Source organism: Fusarium verticillioides, chromosome 5, assembly GCF_000149555.1.
Source record: "Fusarium verticillioides 7600 chromosome 5, whole genome shotgun sequence".
In the NCBI taxonomy this organism is placed as follows: Eukaryota; Fungi; Ascomycota; class Sordariomycetes; order Hypocreales; family Nectriaceae; genus Fusarium; species Fusarium verticillioides.
In genome coordinates, this window is record NC_031679.1 from 2,797,387 (window position 1) to 2,822,242 (window position 24,856).

A 24,856-nucleotide genomic window follows, 5' to 3' on the forward strand; every position below is an offset into this window, starting at 1 on the left:
ATGTCGATACTGTCTCTTACGGCTCCCTATATTTATCAAGATGATTTGTGAAACAAGGTAATACTCTTGTTATCGAACGGCGATGGGCCAATCGTTGTAGGTAAGGGCATCACAGAATTCTATCTCTTCTTTTTTATACCTAGAGATTTAGTTCGTGGCGATCTGCCTCACAGATTCTGGTAGTCATCGTGTCTGTTGGGAAGAGTCTCGGCTTCACCGTTGATGGTAATCGCATTCTCATATAGCTTGACTTGTCTGGTCCACTTGTTGCTAAAAACTTCGCGTTTGAATTCATTGAACGTGTAGATCGGAGAGCTTTACTAATAGATTCGCTTTCGTAACCACACGCTGTCATGCCTGATCATGTCCCCTGTCTCCCGTTCATCTTGCCCTATGAATCTCCTTTCCTAGTAAAAAGCGTGATCGACTGTATCAAGGCTTTTAGGCATTGGGGTTTCAATACGACTAGCTGGAATTTTCCCCGGTAATCCTTTCTGGGGATATTCTTTTGTACACGGCCTAAGGCTAGAACCTCCCAGGGCCAGACAGATTCTATGTATGGAGCCATTATATATGCTCCATGGTGGGAGATAGATGGAGGTATAGGGGCGACCCACGCAAGCCATGCTTGGGTCGAAACATCGTACGGTGCCCTTGCTAACATTTCCTGGCACGTGCTGAACAAGGCTGGCAGGCGCCGTTCGGCTTTGATGAGCCACGAAGGCTTTTTGTGTTCGTCTTGGTGGTGCTTGCGAAATCGTTGCCAAGATGTTGGTACACAGAGGGTGATGATTTCAGCGTGTAGTTCCCGTGGGAGTCGAAAGAAGGGCGATTGACTCTGTTCATCTCTGGGCTTTGCAAAGTGGAAATTCATGATTGGCTATTGAATATCAGATAGTGAGTGGCGAAAGTATATGGCGGGATTTGAAAGAATGACAGAGATGATGATGAGAATTTTGGTATCGAATGTGTTGTTGTTGGTTTGTAGGTTGAGATTGGGGCCAGCAGAGACCTGATACTTACTCGTCGACACTGAGGCATCGCTCTTGCTCCCCTCCTGCTCAATCTGTATGCACTACGATCTTCAAGAGGTGCGACATGGACACTGTATATGCTGGCAGGTGGTATAGACCAGAATAGCCCGTCATTGCCTAAGGTAACCTACGTGGTGGCAGACTTCTTTCTGTACGTAACGGGCTTGCCTCTCCTGCTCCATCTACGGATGGATGGTATATACCTATACCAATTATTAGTTAAATGAGTAGCTGGTAACTGTTTCATCTTTCCAATAGTCATATGCTAGGTAACAACATTGTTCCAGTTGTTTCTTCTGAAATAATACTTTAATCGTTTATCCCTTACGGAGTACTCAAGATCCAACTCTCTGTGTATATCGTGATCAATTGTAGATTCTTTTATCTTACAGAGGTAGACGTCATACAGAACAACCTTAGGAGTTATCATTTGAATTATTACTAAGTATATCTTGCAGTCCATTCACACTCCCCTGGTCATCTTCATGTGTGTTTCGTGACTTCAGTAGGAAGCAATACTTGAAGACCGTGAATAGAGAGCCAATACCTACCTACTTTATTCAGGCTAACAAAACTTAAACTAGAAATACAAGTTTTAGTATTCTCAACACATATAGGACAATAGTAATCGGCAGAAAAATAAGTGATCCATCATACTCAGCAGACTCGTGGCATGGTCAGACTGCGAATCTCCCAAAATGTTGGCCTACCCGGGGGCCTCAGTGATATCACGGATAAACATTACCCCACATCCGCCGAGATTTTGGATTGGTGTTTAGAGCTTCCACTTGGATCTTGCGACAGCAAAATCGCGGTGATCAAACAATCGAGCCTCTCTACCTCCCATTCCAACCTCGATTCCCGGCGCAGGAGCAACCATAACTAGTATCTCGATACTTCGCGCTACTCCTCACAAAATGACTGGTCGTGGTGGTGGCGGTGGTCGCCGTCTTATGCTGCCTCCCATGTAAGCCTCAAGCTCCCCTCTGCGACACGATCGCATGGTTCCTGGCTGTTTGAAGCATTGTTCTAACTGCTCTATAGCAAGTATATCTTCGAGCTTCTCCGAGAAGTAAGTCTTTTCTCTACGCGCGCTACCGATCGCTTTTACGCTTGACCGCTGGGTGGACCTCGAAAACACAAATTGCACCGATTCTACGCCCGACGACGTCGATATTGCAAAGCTAAACTCCGTAATGTTTCTTACGTGGTGGTTGTTGCTTCATTCTATCTTGAGACTGCTGTGGTTGAATCGGGATGTCGGGCGCGATAGTCTCGAACCCTCGTGGACAGACTTAAGACAACAATAGCACCCCATTTCCCCTCCAGGAACCGAGAATTGGGATAGTTTTGCATTTCGAGGTCCGCGACGGCGAGCTGAAAGAATTCGGAAAGATATTTGGACTTTGCTAACAATCGCAGCACGCCACAGTCAGCATCTGGTTGTACGAGCAGCTCTCCATCCGTATTGAGGGCAAGATCCGAGTCAGTCCATGTCGAATTGTGCTGAAGAATAACTACTGACTATCGATAGGGTTTCGACGAGTTCATGAACCTAGTCATCGATGAAGCCGTAGAGGTCAAGCAGGTCACCAAGACTAACGAGAAGGAGACCAGGAGATCTCTTGGTACGTCCATTAAGTCTACCAATTTTGAAGCCAACTAACACCACCCAGGTCAAATCATGTTGAAGGGAGACAACGTCTCATTAATCCAAAACCTCTCGAAATAAACAGCCTTGTAATGGAACCTGGACTTGGAGTCGATGGAAACAAGAACGAATACCCAAACCCGCCTGGCCGAATTGATGGCCAACGAGGCACTTTCTAGTCATGGCACTCAGTCACTTGAGTATGTCACTGCAAGTAGGTTGAATGGCGTGGAGAAAGAAGACATGGCCTGACCATAGAATTGTGTGTCTTGCAAAAAAAAAAAAGACAACTTGTGGACCAATAAATATTATACGCGCTTTATCTTTTCTTCATGCTAAACCTGGTGCTTTACAAGGTACTCAAACCTCTTGAATGATGCCAAGGATATCTTGGATTCCAGGATGGAATGGTTTGGGATATCATCTGGTGAACGATGCTAACTGCACAAGTTGACTACACCTTCTTAATGGCACATATTCCTCTTATATAGGTATGGAAGCCTGACGGATTCGGTTATGATACAAGATCGATATGCCCACATTCAAAAGGGGTCTAATAGTGCTTCAGCTTGGATATATGTGAGCTGGTAAGAGCAGACCATGTGACAATATTATGCTGCTTCAGGGGGTTGTTCATTGGGATTGTTCATTAGATATGGCAAATTCCTCTCAGTTTCGTCATCCGCCATAAAGGGTCTTAACTCATAAGTGCCTTGATTATTGCAATGCCCTGACGACTGCGAAGGGTGACTGCTTATCCATCGTAACACCTCAAACGGGATATATGTCTCCATCACCAACCCTGTCACATTACAATCCCCTACTGGCAACTTCCAAACTCGTCCTTCCCTTGCCCTCAGGGTACGAAGAAGGTGTTGGCTGTCTCTTTGACACTCTCACCTCATGCAAACATGGATCAGTCATCACACTGTTGGTTCCAAATGAAGAAGATGGTATTAGAGAGTCATGCAACAGTCCTACGGTATCAGCCGTCATCCTTGTTTGGGGAGGGGTAATTTGCGCAGCTTCAGCTTCCCCGCCATTGTCGCATGATGCAAGGCCAATAGGATGTCAGCTCTTGTGTAAGTGTCAGTTGCGGCTGCATAACGTTTCGTAGAGTGTGACCAACTGCAAAGAGCGAGGCTTGGGAGCTGGCACACTACATGTCAAAGGCTGTGGCCTCGGACCTCAATGGAAGGATTCTGGGTGTTTTCAGTTGATGGATGCCCAATCGTACTCTGCTTGACCCGGGCCGCCTTTGTTTCACTAACTTATACCTAGAAACAATAGATTCACCGATTCCGTGCAGCTAATTGTGGTCTCCGCTTTCTATCAAGGCCTACTACCCAGCAATGAACCTTTCAAGTCAACCCAGTGCATCGTCTCACTGATGAATGTCACCAAAGCTACACTGGTGAGGTTATGACTCGGTGAAAAACACACCGCACACCGATCGAGAAAGAAGCCGAAGCTCCTCATCATGATCAGATGAGGCTTGTCTAGACCATATTCTATGCCTCAGTAAGCGCCATTACCCTCATGTCGACATCCAGATCTTGGCCAGGGGAGTCTGGACCCTTGATATCAGATTTATGTATAACGGCCTCTCGGACATCTTGGCGGGGTCCGCGACAAGCGATCTTTATTACAATGTGACGCCATGTTCATGTGAGATTGAATTAATTCTCATAAACCAAGAGAAATCCCGTTGAGCCCGTTTTGTTAAGATACTGTTTTTAAGAGCTATAGAAGAGCTTGTTGAAGATGATTGACGTCTGTGGAATTCCTTAACAATATGCACCCCGGATTTTCTTCCCCGCATCTACAGTGGGGAGTGGATCCCAACTTGGGAAGCCTTACTCTCAAAGCAATATTGGATAGATATTGGGTTCTGCGGCACATTGTTCATTCATAAATTGTTCTAGGACCAAATCAAGTACCGTCAGATATTGTTTGAATTGTGTTTAGATGTGCGGTTGTTGCCGTGAGCCAGCCTGGCACCCGTAACTTAGCACGGTCGGGGTATAAGAAGAAGTCAAGATAATGAAAGCGCGGTGAACTGGAAAGGACAATGTCCTGGAGGCTGGTATTCGATCTCTACGTGGCCAAGCTAATGTAGCCGCCTCGGTCAAGTGTATGCTAGTCTCATGATCGTCTGGACTTGGCTTGAGTAGGGCTGACCGTGGGCTTGCAATCGTTCAAATATTTACGCAAGAATCTGGTTTGGCATTACTCGATCAAGCTTGCCTCAAACTATGGGTGGATGGATATAGCCGGTCTTATGCATGCATAGGTCTACGAAGGGCATACAGAAAGGCTGATAGGGCTCTCTGCTCGTGGCTCATATTTGTCAATGCCTCTTGTACATGAGGCATAGTAAAGATAAAACCCTGTCCTTCGCCTGATGTACTGTATTAGGAAGTGCTGATTTAGTGTCATATATTGCACTCCTTGTGTCGTCAGTTTTCAAGACCCTCTGGCATCGAAGTTGAAGTTGAAGTTGGTGAGGCTCTACAGGCCCATCCTTAACAGTGGACCGCCACGCTAACTTGACCACTATAGCGGAAATTCGCGGCTGAAGCACCACAAGTTGAACAAGGCCCAGCACTGTCGTCCAAGATCTGTGATAACCTAAGGCCTGGGCTACACGATAGGCGAGCGGGCGTGGAGACTCTGGCAACCTCGAAAGAGGAGTCGGGGAACCGGTGTGTGGAACGTAGACTCCGGACTCTTTGTTTGGGAGCCTAGAACTTAGAAGGGGTTATGGATGCATAATGTTGCAGCAAATGTTTCAAGCAAGAGGAGGACGAGAGTTCCATTTTTCGCAGGGATCGAAGAAAAAGTTGATCCCTGTTTGGTTGGGGCTTATCGAATGTTTAGGTCATACCAGGGGCTGCTAAAAGACTTGAACGATTGGCTGTTGAGGCGCACGCGACATGCAAAAGCGAATCCCCTTGCGGACGGAGTCTAGAGGCTGGTTGTTGCTTTTTGTAGTTTTTGCTTTTTCTCTGTGACAACCTGGTAAAATATCTTTAACTCTGTCGTTGGTCCGGGGTATAGAACAAAGGGTCCTGATGGACAATTCACTGAATTGACGATATTGGCATGGGTTTCATCATCAACTCCCAAGCTTCCCCTATCCCGATAGATCTTGAGCTAACACTTGTTTCGCCATTTGCCATCACAAAGCTCAAGCACAGTCTCGGCTCCCACCCTTTCTCTTTAGCTGAATTCTGTGGGACCAGATGGGCTTGGCTACTGGGCCAAAGAGCAGCAACTAGATCCTAAAGAGGAATAAACCAGCTTCATGGGTTGGAAGATCCCCCAAGGCGGAGTTATCCTTCCAGCCGTTTCTGGTTGTGTTCGAGCGTTGAGCACTGAAGAGTGAGGACGGATCCTATTCCGAAGGTCCCGGGAGGTAGGTACAGGTATGGCACTGAACTTTTGGTTGGCACATAAGGACTACCACTCGGCGCCGAGGTGAGTGCTATATCCCAGAAAACCGGAATAGTTGCAGGTCGAGACAGGGTTTGTTTGCTCTCGAGTCAAAGGCTACGAGTCAGCGAAAAACAGATTTGTACTCCATAGCCACGACGTATTCTCATATATGCTTGGAGTCTTGGAATGATTTTCCCCCAGGAAGGCTTGACACTAGAAGACTTCCTTGAAGAAATGAGCGACTGTTGCTTGCTGCAGGTGCCGTGTCATTTTCGCATCCGAGGGTGATCCCAGGTTGAATGGCCGTTCTCAACAATCTAGAGCTTAAATGGCTTAGTCTGGTGCGGGGAGAGTGAAACCTCGTTCGGAAAAGCGGGGTCTGACCACTGTCCTTAACACTTCAGGGCCCGTCCAGGGACAAGATGTGCTACTGGGTCAGCACTCTAGTGGCTCCAGAGGTGTTGACGGCCCGCTGTAAAGCACATTCCACTGAAAATGCGCATTCCTTAGGTTGGATTGGTCCTGTCGGGTTCCGGTTTACTGCCCGACGTGACCTTGACTCCGCCGATGACTGGGCTGGACTTCAGTGCTAAGCAGCCCCGTCCCATCCCAGTCCAGCCCAGTCCAGCACGCCCCAAGCATCAGCACAAGCATCAGCATCAGCGCGGGGCTTCGCGGCAAATCTCATTCATCAGGGCAGGTAGGTCCATTTTTGGGCCCGTTCCCCAAGCTTCTTTCCACCTCAGTCTCATCTCAATCTCATATTCTCCCACTAACATTCATCTGGCAGCAAACATTCTTCATTTTGGTTTAATCTTTTGCTATATCCAATAAGTTATTCGCCTATTCCACGATATACTCGTCGCTATACCTTCGTCGCGACAGTGACTGTAAACCTCCGATCCTTCGGAGCCGGGCCCCCGCGGCCACTCATCGCATTTTAACTCGCCTTCACTCACAATGAGACGTCAGAACCGTTCGTGCGACCAGTGTCGCAAAGCCAAGCGGGCATGCGATGCGCCTTCGCTGTGGGATATTCAGAGAAACTCAGAGAGGCTTCGAAACGGTGGTGACAGTACCAGCGGTACCTCTCTTGCTGAGGAGCATCTTGGTGAGTTGGTTTGCTCTCCCCAATCCTCCTCCTCCCCCTCCCGCGCCTTTTTCCCGACTTCGAAGACGCTAACCGAGGGGCCAATGAAACCACAGATGAGATTGATTCTAGAGCTCTACGATGTTCATACTGCCTTCGTACTCGCAAACAATGCACATTTCACTGGGTTCGCGCTCAACTACAGACTGGCCCTGCTGCCACAAGCTCAAATATCAACAACGAAGTACCTGCTCAGAATGGCGCACCTCGCCGCGTCCCCGATCAGTCGCGCACAAAGGCCAAGCGTCAACGCCCTCGCCCTCAGCAGCAGCAGCAGCAGCAGCAGCAGCAGCCAGGACCTTCGCCGACTCAAGCCCCTCTACCAACGAACCAAACGCTTGATGTGAATGCAACTGCCCTGCTGGATATGTTGCAGGCACCTCCCACAGCACACGACCTGTCATGTTGGGGGCCAATGGATACAACTGGGTTCGCCAACTTCTCTGCTTTTCCTCACACAACTTTCGATACCATGCCTGTTAATGGCGTCTTCGATCCGACTGCGTTCGATGCTGGCCTTCATAACAGTGTCCTACAGAGTCTCGAACCTCATTCAACCCCAGCACACCCACATCCCATGGATCTTACACCCTCCACAGATCTTTCCGGCCAAGGATTGCATTCACGACATCAAACTGCGGAGGAAGAAAATGGTGATAATGGGTGGCCCCTCTTCCAAACTCATTCGGTTGGCAGCGATGTTCCGTTCCAGCCCTCACCTTCTGGTTCGAACTCATACGAAAGCGACATCTCTTCTCGGTCTCTCAGTGTGCGCCACTACCCAGAAAGTATAGCAAGAAGCTATACCACCTCCATTTCGCCATTCTCAGTGACACACAATATGATGACCAAGACCAATAACAACCTGATTTCGGATAATCTGATGAGGATATACCATGATGTTTTGGAGCACGCCCTGTCTTGCTGGCTATCAGAGGAGACATGTCCTTATAAGCCCAATACCATCACTCGGCCATCTAACAACGGTGTGAGTTGGCTTGCATCTCATTTTGAGGGTCTCAGCGTTGGTCAGCCAAAACAGCAAGACAATAGAATTTATCGGCGTGTAATTCAGCTCGACAAGCAAGCACAAAATACGAAACTGATCCGGCTCAGTAAATCGGAGGACCGAGCTGCTTCGAAGGCTCTACATTTGGCTATCATGGCATTTGCTACCCAATGGGCGCAAGGCAGTCAACGTGAGCGAGACAGGTTCCCACAGAACTTGACTCAAATGGACAGCATGAGATCAGAGTTTGACGATATTAACGAGGACTTCGACCGCACACTTCAGAGGACTTTTTGGGCCCAGGCCAAGCGGGCATTGCAGGACTGCTCAGATATGGAATGTTTCCGTGTGGTTTGTGCTGACTTGATCATGGGACTAGCACAGAAGCCGAGAGATGAGGAGGATAACAACGGTATGCCGTTTGGTATGGGCAACTTTAGCGATAGTCCGATCGCTTCGGGTGAGGGATCGATTGCATCTCAGCTCAGCGAAATTATTGCCGCAGAAGGACCGCCAGTATTTATGGAGCGAGCAGCAAGAAAGATGCATGCTCTCAAGTTTCAGTACGAAGCTCGCGAGACAGGCGTGCTGGATGCTTCTGGAAGTTCTCTGGGATTGGAGAAGGCTACATCTGCAGAGTCTCTAAGTGAGGAGGACAAGGGTACTATTGGTCTTGTCTACTGGATGACAGTCATGTTCGACACTGTATCTTCGTCCATGAACGGCCGGCCTGTGGTTGTTTCAGATGAGGAGTGTCACCATGACCCGACTTATCCAGACCATCCAGAACACGAATCCTACAATATCGAGTATCGACCGCAGGACGCCAGATGGTGGGCAGAGTTATTCGTCCGCGAAAACAAGGAGGGTGTTCTTCGTTGGCCCTGTTCGTACGATGCTGCATCCAAGGGTGTTGTCACTGCAGCTCCCATTAAGGTCATTCTCTTCCGGCATGTCTCGTACCTCCAGAACACGGTCAGAAGTCGATACCGAGGCGAACCCGTCGAGAAGGTCATTTCGAATGCCATGGCTGTGTACAAGCATTGGAACGTGACCTACGGTGCCTTCTTCAGGGATCTGGTCGAGCAGTACGATAGTGTCCCGACACTCATCCAGAGCTGGTTTGTGTGTGTGGTGGCTCATTTCCATTGTGCTGCTCTCCTACTCGCGGATTTGATTGAGCTTGTGGATGAAAACAAGTTGGGTCTGGATTACTCGACTCAGGTGCGACAAGGTGCCAACGTAGTTGTTTCACTACGAAGAGACAGTGCAGCTATTTTATCGGACCTCGCACGAGTTTCGACACGCCCTCGAGCCGGTGATGTTCCTGGCACGGGTATCTCGGATCTCCATTTCGCAGTTGTCGAGGGCTCTATTTTGACAGAGCCTTGGACCATGATTCTCATCAGGGCATTCACCAAGGCGGCAATTCTCCTCCTCACTGAAGTCGAGGAGAATGTGCGACATGAACACGCACCCCTCGAGACCCCTGGCGTCATGAACCTGGTCCGCCGATGCGAGGACTGCACCAAGGCGCTTTGGTGCCTGGGCAAGAAGTCGGATATGGCTCGCAATATTGCTAGCATCTTGTCTTCGGCACTGGGACCTTACATGATCCCAACAACGATGTCACATATGCCCATTTCATCTGTGGAACCGGTTATGGTGTAACGTCTGGCAGACTTATCTTTTTGTGTACTAATTTGACAAGCGTTTAATGGATCTGGATATTGGGAGAGAATCAGTATAATCAGCGAAACGACAAACGAAGTCCATACTGTATATGTATTTATGGGAAAAACGTAGGAGCGAAACAGTCATTATCGTTGATGGGGCGTTTATGTAGGGAGGTCCAGTCTAGTCTATGCCTGTATGTCATCAATGTCAAATTGTTCGAAGCATTACACACGGTAGTCCTGTGATTCTGTTTAAATACTGCGATCTTAATTGTCTATTCGTGGCCACTATCCTTTGGGAGCTCCATTGAGCAGATAGAACTGGACACGCTGTTCTCGTGAGTGTGAGCCAATATGTGTGTGCTGTACCAAGGTCCGGCCTCGATAAACGATCTGTTTCTTTTACACGGGCAATAAGATAATGGAAACATGAGGTTGTAATAAGCTCAGACATCTTGCATACTGTTTCAGCCTTGCCTTGATTAACATCACCTGAGGCCCAGGATGCAATGTAACAACAACGTTCGTGGGACCCAGTAACGCAGTATGTTTCCCGATATGGAATATCATCAGACGGGTTAATCTTCCTATTGGCTGAGCTGGCTCGCCTTGCCTGACCACACATCTCAACTTTGAAGAGACACGAAGACTTCGAGAGCTCTATGTACCCTTGTTGATCAAGAAACAAGACTAGACCTCATAAGTTACTCTAAACAATGGAGTTCATTTTTCAACATCGTCAAGGCATGCGACTTATTGAAGAGGTGACGTGTTCTGACAAGGAATGGTGTATACATCTCATTATTGCCTATAGGTCAGCCAATACCTTAAATACAGTAACTCCTATGCTTGACTGAACTGAGGCCCAAATTGAGTTAAGCGTAATTCTTGTTTGAGATCGCTGAGACGTCTATATGTACTTATACCCTCAAAGTACTAGAGGCAATTCGTGACTTCCAGCCAGCTCCAATCTCCCTGATTACCTCAAGGTCGAGAAGAGGTAGAAGAGCCTCAGAATGTGGCCAGTATAGTTTTTGGATATTTACAAGTGCGTCTGTCAGTATCGATTGGCACACTCATATCTATTCAAGCTTCCCAGGCAGTCGTGGGCTGGGGGATTACATATCGCTATGAAGGCATCGAGATAGACACCAGCATTGTATTGGGATGCCAAACCATTTACGGCTTGGATGGTAAATTAGAGTACTTCATTAATCCGCGCGCTAACTTGACCATGAAGCTTCAGGACCTAATGACATACATAAGCATAACTCAAACTTACCAATTTCGAATGTATGGCATGCCATGCTGTTTTCGAAGGTTTTAGATAGATGATGTCTTACGGGGAGACTCAAAAATCCCCAAGGATTGGAAAGATTGCACATGAGTGGCTGTTATTTCTACAAAGAGACAGAAAATTTATGCCATATCACATATAAATATGTGGTTGTAGCTACAAGAGCGATATTATCTCTTCATGCTTCGGTATTTTTGGATAGCATTATTGCTTTCACTCAAAGTGGGCTTATTCCGTCATTATGGTGGTACTGTGTGGGCGAGTTAGTGCAATGAGCACCACTGGCTGTTGGATATATCTTCTTGGTGCCCAGGTCCGTTCCAACAGTGAAGACCGAGGGTATTGAGTCATGGAATGTAAGAATATATTAATCGCAGTAAAAACTTTTGCTCGCTAGCTTAATGAAATCCCCAATTCAGAGACACCAATGGTCACTGGCTACGTGACTACAATGGCAGTGGGTTTGGTGGTATATCTCCAAACTTGTCGTATATGTTAGCGTATAGCTTCCTCCATATTCGCGTAGCCTTTTGAAAGGACCAAGATTGAATCCTCTTTCAAGATTGAGGCTGTGATTAAAGTAAAGCACTGTTTGGACATGGTCACAAGACTTCAGCCAACAAACTGCTTGAGGGCTGGCTCACTGATGCTTTGCCGTTACCCAGTTTCATATTGTACAACCCCGTGAAGTCATCTTATTGTATATAACACGGCAAGCTTAATCACGCTTCTTTTCCAATCGGGGGACTCTCTGTTCACTTGCTCTTCTGCCCTGTTATGTCATGAAGATAGGAGTGGCACTCGAGTTTTGCAAAAGCTGGCAGCCATGTAGTGAAAGCAATCAACATTATAATAAGTGAATTGCTTCATTTAGCATCATTCATGAATCAGATGTGCCCTCTGGGTATATAAAGTGCTCTGCAGTTACGCTTTCTTTTCCGCCAACTACACATTACTGTCCAAGTCCCGGTCTACATAATAAAACACTACTAAGAAACACTACAATACGTTTTTTATCAATCTAGAAATGGCTTACGAAAGCTTCTCCCGGCAAATGAGTGACGTCTCCTCAAGCTTCGTCGAACTCATGTACGAAGCCAACAAGCGCGGCAACCTCCCAGGCTGGCCTGAAACCCACAAGCTGCAGTCCTTTCGTTCTGAATACAACTCTTGGGTCCGAAATCACGGCATGAGACTTGACTCGTGGACTCACAATACTGCCCCAAACGATCTGAACGAAGATCGCATCAAACGATCTGCAATCAGACTAGCACTTTCCACCCTGGTCTCCCAAGTCCAGCTGCGTAAGTATCTGGCTCCATGCTACAAATTAGCTGTACTGACATCATGGGATAGTTATGCAGGACTACCGTGATGGACCTGAGGTACGCACGGCAGCTGGAGCGCAGGGTAATGCGAGCAGTGTTGAGAGGAGCTTGACCACTCTTTCGAGGTGGACGTCTTGAGAAGATTATGAGTAGGATCGAATTTTCTTTTCCGGACTCGACATCGATTTTACATTCAACGTAGAAAGAAATATTAGGAAAGGTTGACTGATAATGCTCCATTCTTGAACCGCTTGCCGCCGTTTTCCACAACCTATATCACTTAGTGAGATTGTCAGTATGCCATACTTATGAACTCATGAGTGACACTATATATAAGGCGTCGAAGCACCAACAAGATGGATTTTAATTATAGCTTTAAGGCCTTCTCTTCTCTATGCTGCATTGTCAATCTAGTTGTTACACTTTCAGTAGATACGGACAGTGGCTGCCAACACGTATAAGGTGTTCGCAGTCTAAAGCTTAACCTTATAGGCCGCCGTCATCCATAGTAGGCAATGAGGTTGTATTGCATATGTCCAGGCAGGGGCCGTAACAGTCACTTGGTGAAATTTTGTGTGTTTTGTCAGTTTCCCTATCAACCGTGTCGTTGTAGCACCCAATGCTTTAGCATAAAAGCTACAGAATTTCCAACCCTTACCTAACCGTGTGATTACTGCACATAGAACTACCATGAACCTCTCCTCAAGACAAAGATTGAATTCATGACGACTGAGTATGAAGATTCGCTGTGTAAAAGGTCAAACTCCAAAATGTTGGACGCGCTTGTTGAAAGTCCCAAGAAACGCAAATAGACACCAAAACGATGACCTGAAGACTTGTAAATGATCCCATGAAGCCTGATAGAATGCTTCCGCTACGTCCGTCAACCAGTTCTCTCCGATCTATCGGGATGTGGCAAGTGAGTGTTCTCCTTTGGCTTTCAATTTTCTATCCCTGATCAGTACTCCTAATATATGTGTTAGCCTGGCGGTTACCCGACATGGGGCGAGGATTCCTTGCCGCAGCGGTACATCTCCTCAATCATTTCTATGGCCATGTGCAAGTAATGGAAGTGATTCCCGGTCTTGTATAGTAACGCCTGGTAGACTGGGTGCTGAGTGTTAGCCCTATCCAAACTTGCACAACTGATCATTACATACGGTCCTCAATGGTACGGCGTACAGTCTCCAAGCATACTGGACGGTCTATTGCTTCAAACGATTGCCTCAATAGGGCTGGGTTCCGATAACCGGTAGAGTAGGCCCTAGGAATGCGGCGTGGTATCTGTCTTGGCGGAAACGGCTCGCCTTCAGGGATGGCCCTGTAGCTTTTGACCCAGTTCATGAAGACCACCTCCATTTTCTCGATAGTTTCGCAGTCCGGGTAATAGGCTTCTCCATCTTTTGAGGCCGAACTTACTTCGGGGAGGTCCATGATTTTCTTAAGACAGAGGCGAACGGACAAGGCGATAGATGACACGCGACAGAAATCGCTGTGTCGTACAGTACGGAGGCGTCGACCAGACATATCGTTTGTGGATAGCTTTTCTTGGTAGTAATTTGATTGATAAGTAGATGGAAACGACCTGATGCGGATGCTTGCTCGTGATACACCTGTTGCTGGTGATGTAAAGTGCAGATATGTTTTGAGTTAATGTTGGCTTGGTGTGCAGTTACCTGAGAGGAAGGTAAACACTGAGCTCCGTTTGGTCCTGCCCCAAAGTTCTCATGACTTAGGTAGAACTGGAAGTTGGCGAAGATTCGGGTTGGTATGGTCATGGTTTATTGTTTCCGTTTTCAAGATATTGTTGATATTGAGTTCATGTCAGTCAGCCACGACTCCTACTGCGAACTGAGAATGGCCAAGGTCGAACCATCACTGAGCATCATCTCTAATCAACGGCACACGATTAGCATCATCCGTATTTGGCCTTTCTAAGTACAGAGAGCGATCAATCTTCAAAGTTAAATCGTATTCTCGAAACTTAATCCTTCATTTCATCATTTCAATCATCATCATCATGGGCCACCTCGCACAAATCGAAGCCGTCATGGAAGCCTACGACGACATCCTCTACCACTACAAATCTGACGACGAGCATCCCTTGAATATGCCAAAGAAAGAAGTCATTGTGCAACAAAAGGCGGATTTCAACTTCTGGGCAATCCATTCGGGCGTATGCATTCCAGAACTTGACCTTAAACACGAGTTCGAACGGGAAGCGTTGAAAGAACTTGGGACCTTCATCGTGACTGCACATAAACGTGAGTTACATCAAATTTAGGATTAAACTCGATAGTTTGCTCACATTTCCAGTCGAGAGACTATATCAAGAAGATCCAAGTCCTAATGTCACATGGTTGGCAGATGAGCATGTGGCCTCGTTGTCACAAATGCTGAGCCAGCTGGCTCATACATTCGGCGTCCTTGTACCTTCGCTACAGAACACAGCAACGGCTTCTGGGCAGTCGACTGGAGCTCGATGATGCTTCCGGGAACTTGATTGTCGAACAAGTATATACTTGAATAAGCGCTTTGCAGCAAGTCATTGATACGAGGTATCCTGAAGTATGGCAAGAAATAGAATAGAAAAGCGAATGTTATATTTGAGTTGATCGAGAGACCCTGAAAGAGTACAATAGCGTCGTGTATTTATTTCGTTGCCCAGGATCTCAGTCAATGTGTTCAGTGCCAGCGAGAGCCCTTCTAGTAGCCAATCAATTATATCTAGTATTTCATCATCTCCTTGTAGTGAGTGTTTATACACTCTTAGCATTTGACTTATGCTTGACCTGGAGTTCCACAGTGAATTTCGCTGAGCATACAGAAATTACTCGATCAGTACAGGGTAACGTTGATGCGTTGTCGGGTGGTTTCACATATATCAGACACAATAACTCACATGCATGTGGACAGTGATACATCTTTTTGTAGTTTTGTTACCATCGGTCCATGTCTGGTGTATGTGGCCAAGCAACGACATAAGTGTATATGCTCTTTAGTGATCGTAACGTAGAGACCGCTGCACTTTGAACACATCAACCACCATGCTGAATATGGCCTCAAAAGAACCAAAGTATGAATCACATGTGATTTGGAGATTGTTCGGCATCTTTGACGTTGGCGTATTGACATTGTATACGCTGCTAAGCGCTCAGCAAAGATGAGCTATTTACCAAGAGATACAAGGCTTAAGCTTTACGCCATGATCGTTTACAGAGTCCTCACGAAACATGTTCACCCTGGCATTTCCGAGGGAAACGGGATGCATCCTCTTGGTTGTAGTGTCACCCTAAACTGTTACTGTGCATAGTAGACTGCCAGTCGGATGCCGACCGCACTTAACGCCGGCTCGACTGAATATCCCCCGCGAAACGCGGGGAGGTCATACGCAATGGTCATGTCAATGCAGACTGAATCATGTAGAGTAGCATAGCGCATAAGCATGCCACTTTTTGCTTAATCTTTTCTTCTGAAAATTTGAAATCATGCGATCGATTTGGAGAATCCAGTAGAAGGCCTAGTGATCGACTCCGGGTGGGCAAACCGTCAGGGTCTTGATCAGCATGATTTCATGGAGGTCTGAGAAACTATTCGAACCAATCGTGGGGGGCGACGATGAGTACTTCGTCACCATGGAGGGTTGTCATACAGGATAAGCACTTGGATATTGGTGTAGTCACTGGGAATTACACGGGCAGAGAAAAGTGTTCGGCTGTTGGGTTCGTTCGCTGCTCGTGCTAACTACTGCCCGTCTTTTTGGTGAGACAAATTCCTCGATTTGACATTGCCAAGACGGCATTCGACAATTTGAGATCTGCTATCGAGTGACTATTTTTGGAGGACAATTTTTACAGACCTTGATCGGCTACCGTTCGCTTAAATTTTTGGTCGTCAAAGTGATAGACGTCAGATATCTTCAACGCGTTGTCACCGTGGATCTGAAAACCAAGACTTTGGATCTTAGATGAAGATCAATGCCGTCCTGGATCTCAGGATCTACCTCTTTTGGGCATGATCTCGCAGTCTCGAGTCAGGACAATGGATTGTCACTTGTATGACATCTGTAGTCAAGATGTTTTGTGAGTGCATGCTGTACTGGAGAGAGCTGGTTTCATAAGGTAGTTCCCGCATGATACATGGAGAATCTTCAACAGCGATGATCCTGGAACCTCGCCGTTGAGACAGTCACCGGCTAAAATGCAATGAGTCGTGACAAACGCCATACAGAGATTCTCCCCAGTTCGATATCGACGCAGATCTTGAGTAATTGTGACAACGTTATCCACAAAACCACAATAAAATACCTGGAGTTGCAAACTTTAAAGTTTGCAATTCCACAATGTTCAAAATCCATAAAAAAAAGAGAAGAATGACCTCATCAGTTGTTGATCCTGGATCCCCTGCCCATGGACCGGGTACCCCGGTCTTAAGATCGCAGTCTGGAATCGCTGGATGGCCCAAGCTCTATTCACGGCCTTGCCCGAGATTGGAGCGACTGAGGAAACGAGACTAGAAGGCTGATAGAAGCCTTCTGTTAAACAAACATGAAGCATGGACACACACAGTCAAGGCCCTTTCAACAAAGTGGCAATTGGTTACAGGGGAGATGCTTCCAGCTAAAAGGTGACAACTCATCGCTGCCAGGACGACGCGTGTTGGGTATTTACATACGAAAAGGAAAGCCTAGATGAGGCTTGTATGTAGAACGTTACGTCCAGGGAATCCTTTAGAGTTGACGGCCAACGCTGAGTTGGCAAGCCAGGGCTCTCTGTGGACCGTTACAACTCCCGAGCGCAAATTCACGGTTCATCGTTAAACTTGAGTTACTGAATCGCAAGAGCTTCTGTTTCTAGGCCATGTTCAAATTAATCTAAGCGTTAATGGCCTGGTCGTCAAGCTGGAACCACTGCCTCACCATTGAATGCACGAGCCTCAGGAGCAAGGGTCTTTCATCACCAAGAAATTTGACACGAAACTAGGCTCTTCAAGGCGGCGCTGAAACAAGGGCCGTTCATTGATGAGAAACCGTTCACTTTGGATAGAAATAGAATTATAATTTCATATCGTGTGATTCGTCGTAGAATGAAGTTGTCCATTATTTATTAGATAACCGGAAATGAAACGGCAACAGGTGAGTTTTATTATACGGAGCTACCTCCGGCGATATTTCCAAGATGCACTGGAATCATATCATGTTATATGCACAAGTAAGCTAGAAACAGGGCGAGATATCAAGCCTCATTCAGCTGTGCATAAAACTCGCAAGTATCGCCTCGGCATTTCCAAGCCGGGCAAAATAGTTAATTGTCGGCATCATGGATGAATTTCGGCATTTCGTGTAACCGAAAAAGAAAAAGAAGAAGAAAAGAAAGAGAGAAAATCCTTGCTTGCTATGAATGACGGATGATTTGTGCATCTATTTACCACTCCACACAGCCCATGTTTTCTGTCCACTCGATGCCTTTGCAAAGTGCCTTACCCGACCCATTGATCAACTGGCTTGGAGAAGAAAGGTGTATGATCCCTGTGAGTACCCTGTAAACTTTGAGGTTTTTTCCTCTGGCGAGAGAAAATTCTCGGATTGGGTTGAGGCTCTTTGCCAGACTGCCAGTACTAACATCATGAATCTGATCCTCGGAATGAGACCTTCGTATTGGAATGAGCTAAAAGTGAAGCCCGAACCCACAGATTGCGACTCTGATGTCAATGTAAAAAGTACAGCAAGCACTTCATCTGCAATATGTAATATGTAATATGCAACGTGCTGACCTTTAGCTATGTCATCTCCCGCCAGATGGATGGACCCTAAGATCTTGGGATTCTTTTAGTGGAGTCGTTCTTTTGTTTCGGGACCGGAACGGCCACCCACTTATGTTGATCAATCATCGAATATTCCTCTCTTGTCTAGTTCTTTTAAGTTTTGAGTTTTCTCGGATCTCTTCTCAGTGACATTGACTCTGACTCTGGCAAAGTGGCAAAGCGGAGGCTGTCACAGTCAGACTAGGATATGGTGATGGCATGAGTTTATACATTCGGCACATGCCATGCCATGACCGCAGCAGACATTACGTAGTCCGTTTTCGGGGCTTAAACAAAGACCCTCACTCTATCTGCATCTCTAAAGAGTAAAGCCTTTGGATCTAAAGACAGGGTTTCGCCTGGTGCCGCGTCACCGAAAGTAGCGAACCCCATTCAATCGTACGGGGTTTGGGCTCCGCAGCCTCCGGAGCTCCCTCGTTAAGTTAATTCTCTCAACGATAGCGAGAGAGGCATTGATGAAGCTTTTTTTTTCTCTTGAGTGCTCTTCGGATAGCACGGGCAGTCTGTCTGAGTGTTTTCCTCGGAAGGGTGGCTTAGATTCCATGGTATGACCTCAATTCGACGGGAATATAATTACCCCAAGGTCAGACTCACTCAGACATGGCACGTAGATAATAACGCTTCCCTCTCTCTCTCTCTCTCTCTCTTCCTTGTTCTTTCTCTCACATTCTTGCCGCCCCCATCTGTGTACTCCTCTGTCTCGATCTGCTATGACTGCATCATCACCACCACCACCACCACCACCACCACCACCACCAAGATCTTTTTAGTGCAGTGTCTTTCTCGAGCGGTACAAGAAACCCTGTCTGGGACAGCTGTCGCCGTTTTAGGTCACCTCAGTTCCTGTTCCTTGTCAGACCCCAAGTTGATTTGCTCGTTACCTTGGTTGTTCCTGTTGCATACCTCGACTCGTACGTATTAACTTAATTTACCTGTTGGTTTCCTGCTTTTTGTCCGACGTCCGACCTCCAACTTTCCTATACCTCTCGTCTCATTTTCCGTTCAACCAGCCCAGATCTGGCCAGGTTCTCGCTTGTCTATTTCGCTCTGGCCGGTCTCAAACTTCAGCCCAACAGCCTCAAGTGAACCGTGCTTCTCATCCGTTTGGCATTGGCGTTGGCGCCCGACGGTTTCTTTCTTATTCTTAATTTGGTTTATTAAGGATCCTATTCTTCTTGCCCCCGCTGTGTCATTCATTGTTCTCTTCCGCCTCAGCCGCCTTGACCGCACTTGTTAACTCACCATCGCCAGGCCGGGCTTGAGCTGAGCTGAGCTGAGCTGAGCTAAGAGTCTCCAGAATCTCAGGCGACACAGAAACAGAAACGAAGAAGCGAGAGATCGGACCAGACCAGACCAGGGTTGCCAGGGCCTCAAATTCTCATCACCGCTGGTGTCTTCGTGTCAGAGGCTACAGGTGCACTAGCCACAAGCGAATCCCTTGAATCTGATGTTTCGGATTTCCATGTTTTAGCACAATTGCAAAAGGTACGTATTTTTATGTTTCTCGTCTGAATATTCGTATCCAATGCAATTGGTGGTTTTGCTTTCTCATCTTATGCCTTGATCTTCAGTTACGCGCCCTGTTTTTGTGTCTTTTACTTGATTCATCAATAGTCTTGATCTTGAATCATGTACTCAGTCCCAAGTGGGATGAAAGCGGATAGTATCAATCTCAGACAATCTTGCATCGATACTGCACCTGCCACAATGCCGATCACCTGTCAGAAAAGCAGGATATTGGGTGTTGATTGTTTTTCTTCATCGTCTCTTTGCTGCAAATCGCCCTCTGCCATCACCGCTAGTTCTTCTGCCTGGTGATATGAGCATTCCTCACAGCCATTCACAAGATGTTCTGCTCTGCACAATACGACGCCAACAATACAAATCAACAGCCCCTGCTTCTTGAGTCCCCATCCCCAGTCCCGTAATCCTCTGCCCTGTTTCTCCACCCGCTTCCTGTTCCTTGTCCACGTCCTTGCGCATCAGCATCATCCCCACTGCCTGCGGCCAACCGCCCGCGAGAACAAGGCGTGACCCTTCCTAATCCTGGTCCCTTGACGCCTCTAGGCGCAGAGTCTAGTGCCCAAATCTGGGCGGGATGCAAGCCTGGGTAGGGACATCGACAACTTCAGGATCCAATGCCAGCGCATGAATTTATTCACTTGGGGAATTGATGAGCACTGCCGTTTTATTGTCCTGTGCTTTTTCTTTCTTTTTTCTGATGCCGGGCCAGACCAGACCGGACCATACAGACCCATCTCATCACCGCTGCTGCAACACTGCAACACACCGTCTCGTTTTTATTTACTCGTGCTCATCTTTAGTTGGCCCCCCCTTGTATTCCATTCTAATCCATCACCCTCGTCTCATCTCCAATATAACGCCCTGGATCTATTAGACCTGGGTATGGTCCCGCTCACATGTTCACATTCACATTCACATTCAAATTCAAGCTATTGTCTTGTTCTTGGCTTATAACCAGCCCTGTCCCTCCCTTACGCGCGTGCTAGACTCACAAATTGCTATTCTGCGTGTGTCTACGTCTTACACTGCTCTGCTCTTTGTTTTGAAAGCATCTGAGCGCATACCTCCACTTCCTGCGCCTACATCATCCTTTTACACCCACTACTTTTTTTATACGTTGCATTCCTAATTCTCGCTCCTTGGCTGGTACCACCCGCATTTTCTCTTGGCTTTATTGGCCTCGTCATCGTTGAAATCATTTCAGTGCAGTACACGAGAGTACAGTTGTTAACCGCCATGACAACAACAGCTTCAGTCCCTGAATCACCACAGCGTCGATCCGCTTGGGTTCCTTCTCACGAAAACATCTACTATCGACCTCGTCTCAACAAGAAGAAGCCTGTATCGGCTGGTCGATTTCCCGCGCCGTTAATCGGTCCCCGAAGATCTCGCCCCCAAGCAATTCACATCGTTAGCTATCCTTCGGGATACGTTCCACGAGAACTACGAGCAGAGAGTAGACCTCAAACACCCGAATTGCTTGTCGAGCCTCGACGCGCACCTTCGTTGCAGCCGACTGCTACTAACACGTCTAACGCGAGTAACAGCACCAGCGATTACTTCAGCAACGGTGTAAGCAGTAGCCGGAGAAAGAAAAGCTTCAAACCTCGCGCCGCCGTGCGCCGCAGAGATAAGCTCCTCAACTCATTTACCTTTACGAACCCTGACTCTGGCTCTGAACCTTCATCGGCATCAAACTCAGTATCTGCAGGCATTGATACTTCGGGTCTCGCAGCAGCCGAAGCGCTATCGACAAGTACAGGTATTGACCGCTCAACTGGGCAAAGTGTGAGCGCTATTTCAAGTACAGCAAGACCAAGTACAAGGACCTCGAATACAGGCCACTCAATTGGTCAGTCGTGCCAATTGGACCTGGACCTTCCCGGCGAGTCTGCGATTGGGTCGAGATTTACTGGGGCAGGTGCATCCCCGCCAGCATATGACGACATAAGCTCACGCCCCGGTTCCGCGGCACCTGTTGGTATTGACTTAGTCTCTGCATCCACTGTAGCGCCTGTTACCAACAACTCCAATTCTGCCAATTGCAACTCCAGCACCAGCAGCAATAACCAGACACAATCAGCCGCCGCTGCAACAATGGCGACTGCACGATCTTCGCATCCGTCGTTGGCGTCGACCAACCCCAATCGCAACAGCTTCATGTCGGCTCGTTCATCAAAATCTGCCGTCACTTCAGTCTCTGAGTTGCCGAAACCCGTCGCTTCCGGCAGTGGCGTGTCATGCTCAATTCTTCTCGCTGAGCCAAACATTTTTCTCTCAGGTTTTGATCATGATGGCCACGGTCACCGCGAAGGCCAGAGCGGTACCGCTCTATTGAGAGGCAAACTTCAATTGCGAGTCACAAAAAATGTCAAGATCAAAGCCGTTCAACTCAAACTTCTTGGCCGTGCTCGCACTGAGTGGCCTGAAGGCATCCCTCCCCTCAAACAAGATGTGTTCGAAGAGGAGAGCCTGCGCACTCAAGTACTTACATTTTTCAATGCCATGAATGACGGCTGGGAGTCCGACTATGGCAATCAATGCACTTATCGCCTCAAGAGCAGTTCTCCTAATGGCAGCTCTACAAACCTCGTCCGCCCCAACCCATCATCATCTCTGACCCCGCATCAAAATAACCTTTCTGCCAAAGAAATCAAACGCTTATCTTTGCAAAGCGTCCAATCGCGAAGTTTCCAAAAGGGTGACAGTCCTGTTGCCACTCCTACACAAGCCAAGGGATACAAGGTCTTCTACCCCGGTACTTATGACTATACTTTTGAACTACCCATCGACCACCACCAGCTAGAAACAACCAAGCTGCAGTATGGATCTGTTAAGTGGGAATTGCATGCCACAGTCGACCGAGCTGGAGCTTTCAAGCCTAATCTCCATGGCACCAAGGAAGTGTCTATTGTTCGCGTGCCTGATCAACTCTCCCTTGAGATGACAGAACCCATTTCGATTAGTCGCCAGTGGGAAGACCAGCTGCACTATGATATTGTTATCTCGGGCAAGAGCTTCCCTATTGGTAGCAAGATCCCCATTGCATTTAAACTTACACCACTTGCCAAGGTTCAGGTACATAAGCTCAAGGTTTATGTAACGGAATCGATTGAGTACTGGACCAACGATAAGCGAGTAACACGTAAAGACCCAGGCCGCAAGATCTTGCTACTCGAAAAGTCTGCTGGAAAGCCTCTCGATTCGTCCTACGCCTCATCTGAAATCCGAACTCTCCGCGGCGGCGAACTCGACCCTGAGCAGCGACGGGAGGCTCGTGAAGCAGCGGCTCGAAGACGCGCACAAGATGCTGCCCGAAGACAGACCACGGCCGAGCCCCTTCCTGAGCCTTCGGCCAACCTCCTGGGCGACCTGGATCTGGGACTCGAGACCATCTGGGGTTCAACAGAAATCGAAGCCAATGTGCAGATTCCTACATGTGAGATGATGGCCAAGAACAAGGAGCTACGACTCAACCCTGACTGCAGCTGGAAGAATGTCAATGTCTTCCATTGGATCAAGGTACGTTAATTGATAACTGAATTTCAGCCAGCAACTAACTGCTTCAAAGGTTGTTATGCGAATCAGCCGTATTGATCCTGAGGATCCCAGTGGCACAAAGCGCCGACACTTCGAGATCAGCATTGATTCGCCATTCACTGTTCTCAACTGCCGTGCCACTCACGCCAACACTAATCTTCCTGCTTATTCAGGCGCCAACTGCAACGGCACCACTTATCAGTCTACTTGTGGATGCCCCGATGCTTTCACCGTTCCCACCGATGCTTCGCCTAGTTCTTCAGAAGGCTCATTACCCGGTGTTAACCCTAACGCTGAGAACCTTCCGGCGCCACCACAGGCTGCCCATTTGGCAGATGGCGTTAGTGGACAACAAGAGCCCCGCCCGATCCATCTGCTCAGAGTTCCAAGCTTCAACCCTCCCGCCTTCGAAGACGATATCGCGCCACCTCCTGCTGCCGAGCTTGTCACAGATATACCTGAGCCTGTGATGACTCCTCCACCACAGTACGATGTTGTGGTCGGAACCCCCAGTGTCGACGGTTTGGCGGATTACTTTGCACGATTGGCCGATGCAGGCTTTGAGGGACATGAGGATTCAGAGTCGGATCCTGATGATTCTCCACCTAGAATCCTGGACCGAACTGGGCGTGTCAATGTCGCCAACCCCCGAACCCCTGGAGGCCGAAGGATGCCAAGTCGAAGTCTGGAAATTTCCCGACCCACCATTCAACTCGATATGAATGCTCTCCGCGCCCGAGCTGGGCGGGCAGTGTGAAGAGCACTGGCCGTCTGTGTTTGGATATGATAGGAGAGAGATATTCTATAAAGACATACTCAGCTTGAGCTTGCCAAGAGTACATATTGGCGTCTACGCTATTTACGACATTTACGTGTTTTTATTTGTTTGTGTTTTGTCTAAAGGTTGTAACAATCAAGCATATGGGTTGCATTTGGCATGGCTGGAATGGATAAGGACTTGATGGCGTTACATCTTGCTGCACGTTTCAAGGGCCAGGCGTTCACAAAGAGGAAAAGGATGTTATGCAAGCCAGCTATTCAGGATTCATTTAAGCGAAGGAAGGGAGGATATACCTTGGGTTTTTGGTTAGGACATATGCGCTGGATGAACGCATAACCACGTATCGATACCACATCGTTTCCTTGACACTATCAATATATTTAGCCCGATATGGTTTTTTGTGCTACCATTTGGTCCGTTCCATGTTAGATAAGCGAGTTGAATACGCACCTTGTTTGGATATAAATAGACAGTTATTGAAGGATGTTATGAAGATCGTTTAAGGATCGAGCCGTGACGTTCAGGGTCCATTCGGCTTATTGGTTATTTCACGGAAAGCCCCGGTTCGTAAGCGCTAAATCGAGGCATGTCGCCCAAGCGGTAGG

The 24,856-nt window shown here is 47.6% G+C and overlaps 7 protein-coding genes across 10 annotated transcripts; 5 read left to right on the forward strand and 2 right to left on the reverse strand.

Annotated features, from left to right (window-relative positions):
• Positions 1 to 167: 167 nt before the first annotated feature.
• FVEG_08951 (hypothetical protein) lies at positions 168 to 1,313 on the reverse strand (the record flags this gene model as incomplete). Its single annotated transcript, XM_018897841.1, has 5 exons — positions 168 to 270; positions 648 to 880; positions 1,024 to 1,114; positions 1,166 to 1,237; positions 1,309 to 1,313. 5 exons carry the CDS (start codon positions 1,311 to 1,313, stop codon positions 168 to 170), a joined length of 504 nt encoding a protein of 167 aa, XP_018755599.1.
• Positions 1,314 to 1,821: 508 nt separating this feature from the next.
• FVEG_08952 (small nuclear ribonucleoprotein E) lies at positions 1,822 to 3,052 on the forward strand. Its single transcript, XM_018897842.1, has 5 exons — positions 1,822 to 2,001; positions 2,079 to 2,106; positions 2,457 to 2,519; positions 2,569 to 2,662; positions 2,711 to 3,052. Exons 1-5 carry the CDS (start codon positions 1,952 to 1,954, stop codon positions 2,764 to 2,766), a joined length of 291 nt encoding a protein of 96 aa, XP_018755600.1. The 5' UTR covers positions 1,822 to 1,951; the 3' UTR covers positions 2,767 to 3,052.
• Positions 3,053 to 6,825: 3,773 nt separating this feature from the next.
• Positions 6,826 to 10,183, forward strand: FVEG_08953 (hypothetical protein). The gene is made up of 2 exons (XM_018897843.1): positions 6,826 to 7,234; positions 7,330 to 10,183. The coding sequence occupies exons 1-2, from the start codon at positions 7,084 to 7,086 to the stop codon at positions 9,951 to 9,953; spliced, it is 2,775 nt and encodes a 924-aa protein (XP_018755601.1). The 5' UTR covers positions 6,826 to 7,083; the 3' UTR covers positions 9,954 to 10,183.
• Positions 10,184 to 12,282: 2,099 nt separating this feature from the next.
• FVEG_08954 (hypothetical protein) lies at positions 12,283 to 12,721 on the forward strand (the record flags this gene model as incomplete). The annotated part of the gene is made up of 2 exons (XM_018897844.1): positions 12,283 to 12,559; positions 12,612 to 12,721. The coding sequence occupies 2 exons, from the start codon at positions 12,283 to 12,285 to the stop codon at positions 12,719 to 12,721; spliced, it is 387 nt and encodes a 128-aa protein (XP_018755602.1).
• Positions 12,722 to 13,574: 853 nt separating this feature from the next.
• Positions 13,575 to 14,017, reverse strand: FVEG_08955 (hypothetical protein; the record flags this gene model as incomplete). Its single annotated transcript, XM_018897845.1, has 2 exons — positions 13,575 to 13,630; positions 13,744 to 14,017. 2 exons carry the CDS (start codon positions 14,015 to 14,017, stop codon positions 13,575 to 13,577), a joined length of 330 nt encoding a protein of 109 aa, XP_018755603.1.
• Positions 14,018 to 14,603: 586 nt separating this feature from the next.
• On the forward strand, positions 14,604 to 15,069 carry FVEG_08956 (hypothetical protein; the record flags this gene model as incomplete). Its single annotated transcript, XM_018897846.1, has 2 exons — positions 14,604 to 14,847; positions 14,900 to 15,069. 2 exons carry the CDS (start codon positions 14,604 to 14,606, stop codon positions 15,067 to 15,069), a joined length of 414 nt encoding a protein of 137 aa, XP_018755604.1.
• Positions 15,070 to 18,727: 3,658 nt separating this feature from the next.
• FVEG_08957 (hypothetical protein) lies at positions 18,728 to 24,776 on the forward strand. Of its 4 annotated transcripts, none has more exons than XM_018897849.1 (4): positions 18,728 to 19,317; positions 19,658 to 19,891; positions 21,180 to 23,452; positions 23,502 to 24,776. In XM_018897849.1, the coding sequence occupies exons 3-4, from the start codon at positions 22,028 to 22,030 to the stop codon at positions 24,225 to 24,227; spliced, it is 2,151 nt and encodes a 716-aa protein (XP_018755607.1). In that variant the 5' UTR covers positions 18,728 to 19,317; positions 19,658 to 19,891; positions 21,180 to 22,027; the 3' UTR covers positions 24,228 to 24,776. The 4 variants fall into 4 exon arrangements, with proteins under 4 accessions (XP_018755607.1, XP_018755608.1, XP_018755606.1 ...); XM_018897850.1 differs by having other exon boundaries at positions 19,704 to 19,891; positions 23,502 to 24,775; XM_018897848.1 differs by having other exon boundaries at positions 18,728 to 19,891.
• Positions 24,777 to 24,856: the final 80 nt, after the last annotated feature.

Coding starts and splice junctions, on each gene's coding strand:
- FVEG_08957 (XM_018897847.1), top strand. CDS start 21,167: ATGACAACAACAGCTTCAGTCCCTGAATCACCACAGCGTCGATCCGCT. Junction 23,453..23,501: donor ATGTCTTCCATTGGATCAAG/GTACGTTAATTG, acceptor ACTGCTTCAAAG/GTTGTTATGCGAATCAGCCG.
- FVEG_08953 (XM_018897843.1), top strand. CDS start 7,084: ATGAGACGTCAGAACCGTTCGTGCGACCAGTGTCGCAAAGCCAAGCGG. Junction 7,235..7,329: donor TCTTGCTGAGGAGCATCTTG/GTGAGTTGGTTT, acceptor ATGAAACCACAG/ATGAGATTGATTCTAGAGCT.
- FVEG_08952 (XM_018897842.1), top strand. CDS start 1,952: ATGACTGGTCGTGGTGGTGGCGGTGGTCGCCGTCTTATGCTGCCTCCC. Junction 2,002..2,078: donor CGTCTTATGCTGCCTCCCAT/GTAAGCCTCAAG, acceptor ACTGCTCTATAG/CAAGTATATCTTCGAGCTTC. Junction 2,520..2,568: donor GTATTGAGGGCAAGATCCGA/GTCAGTCCATGT, acceptor GACTATCGATAG/GGTTTCGACGAGTTCATGAA.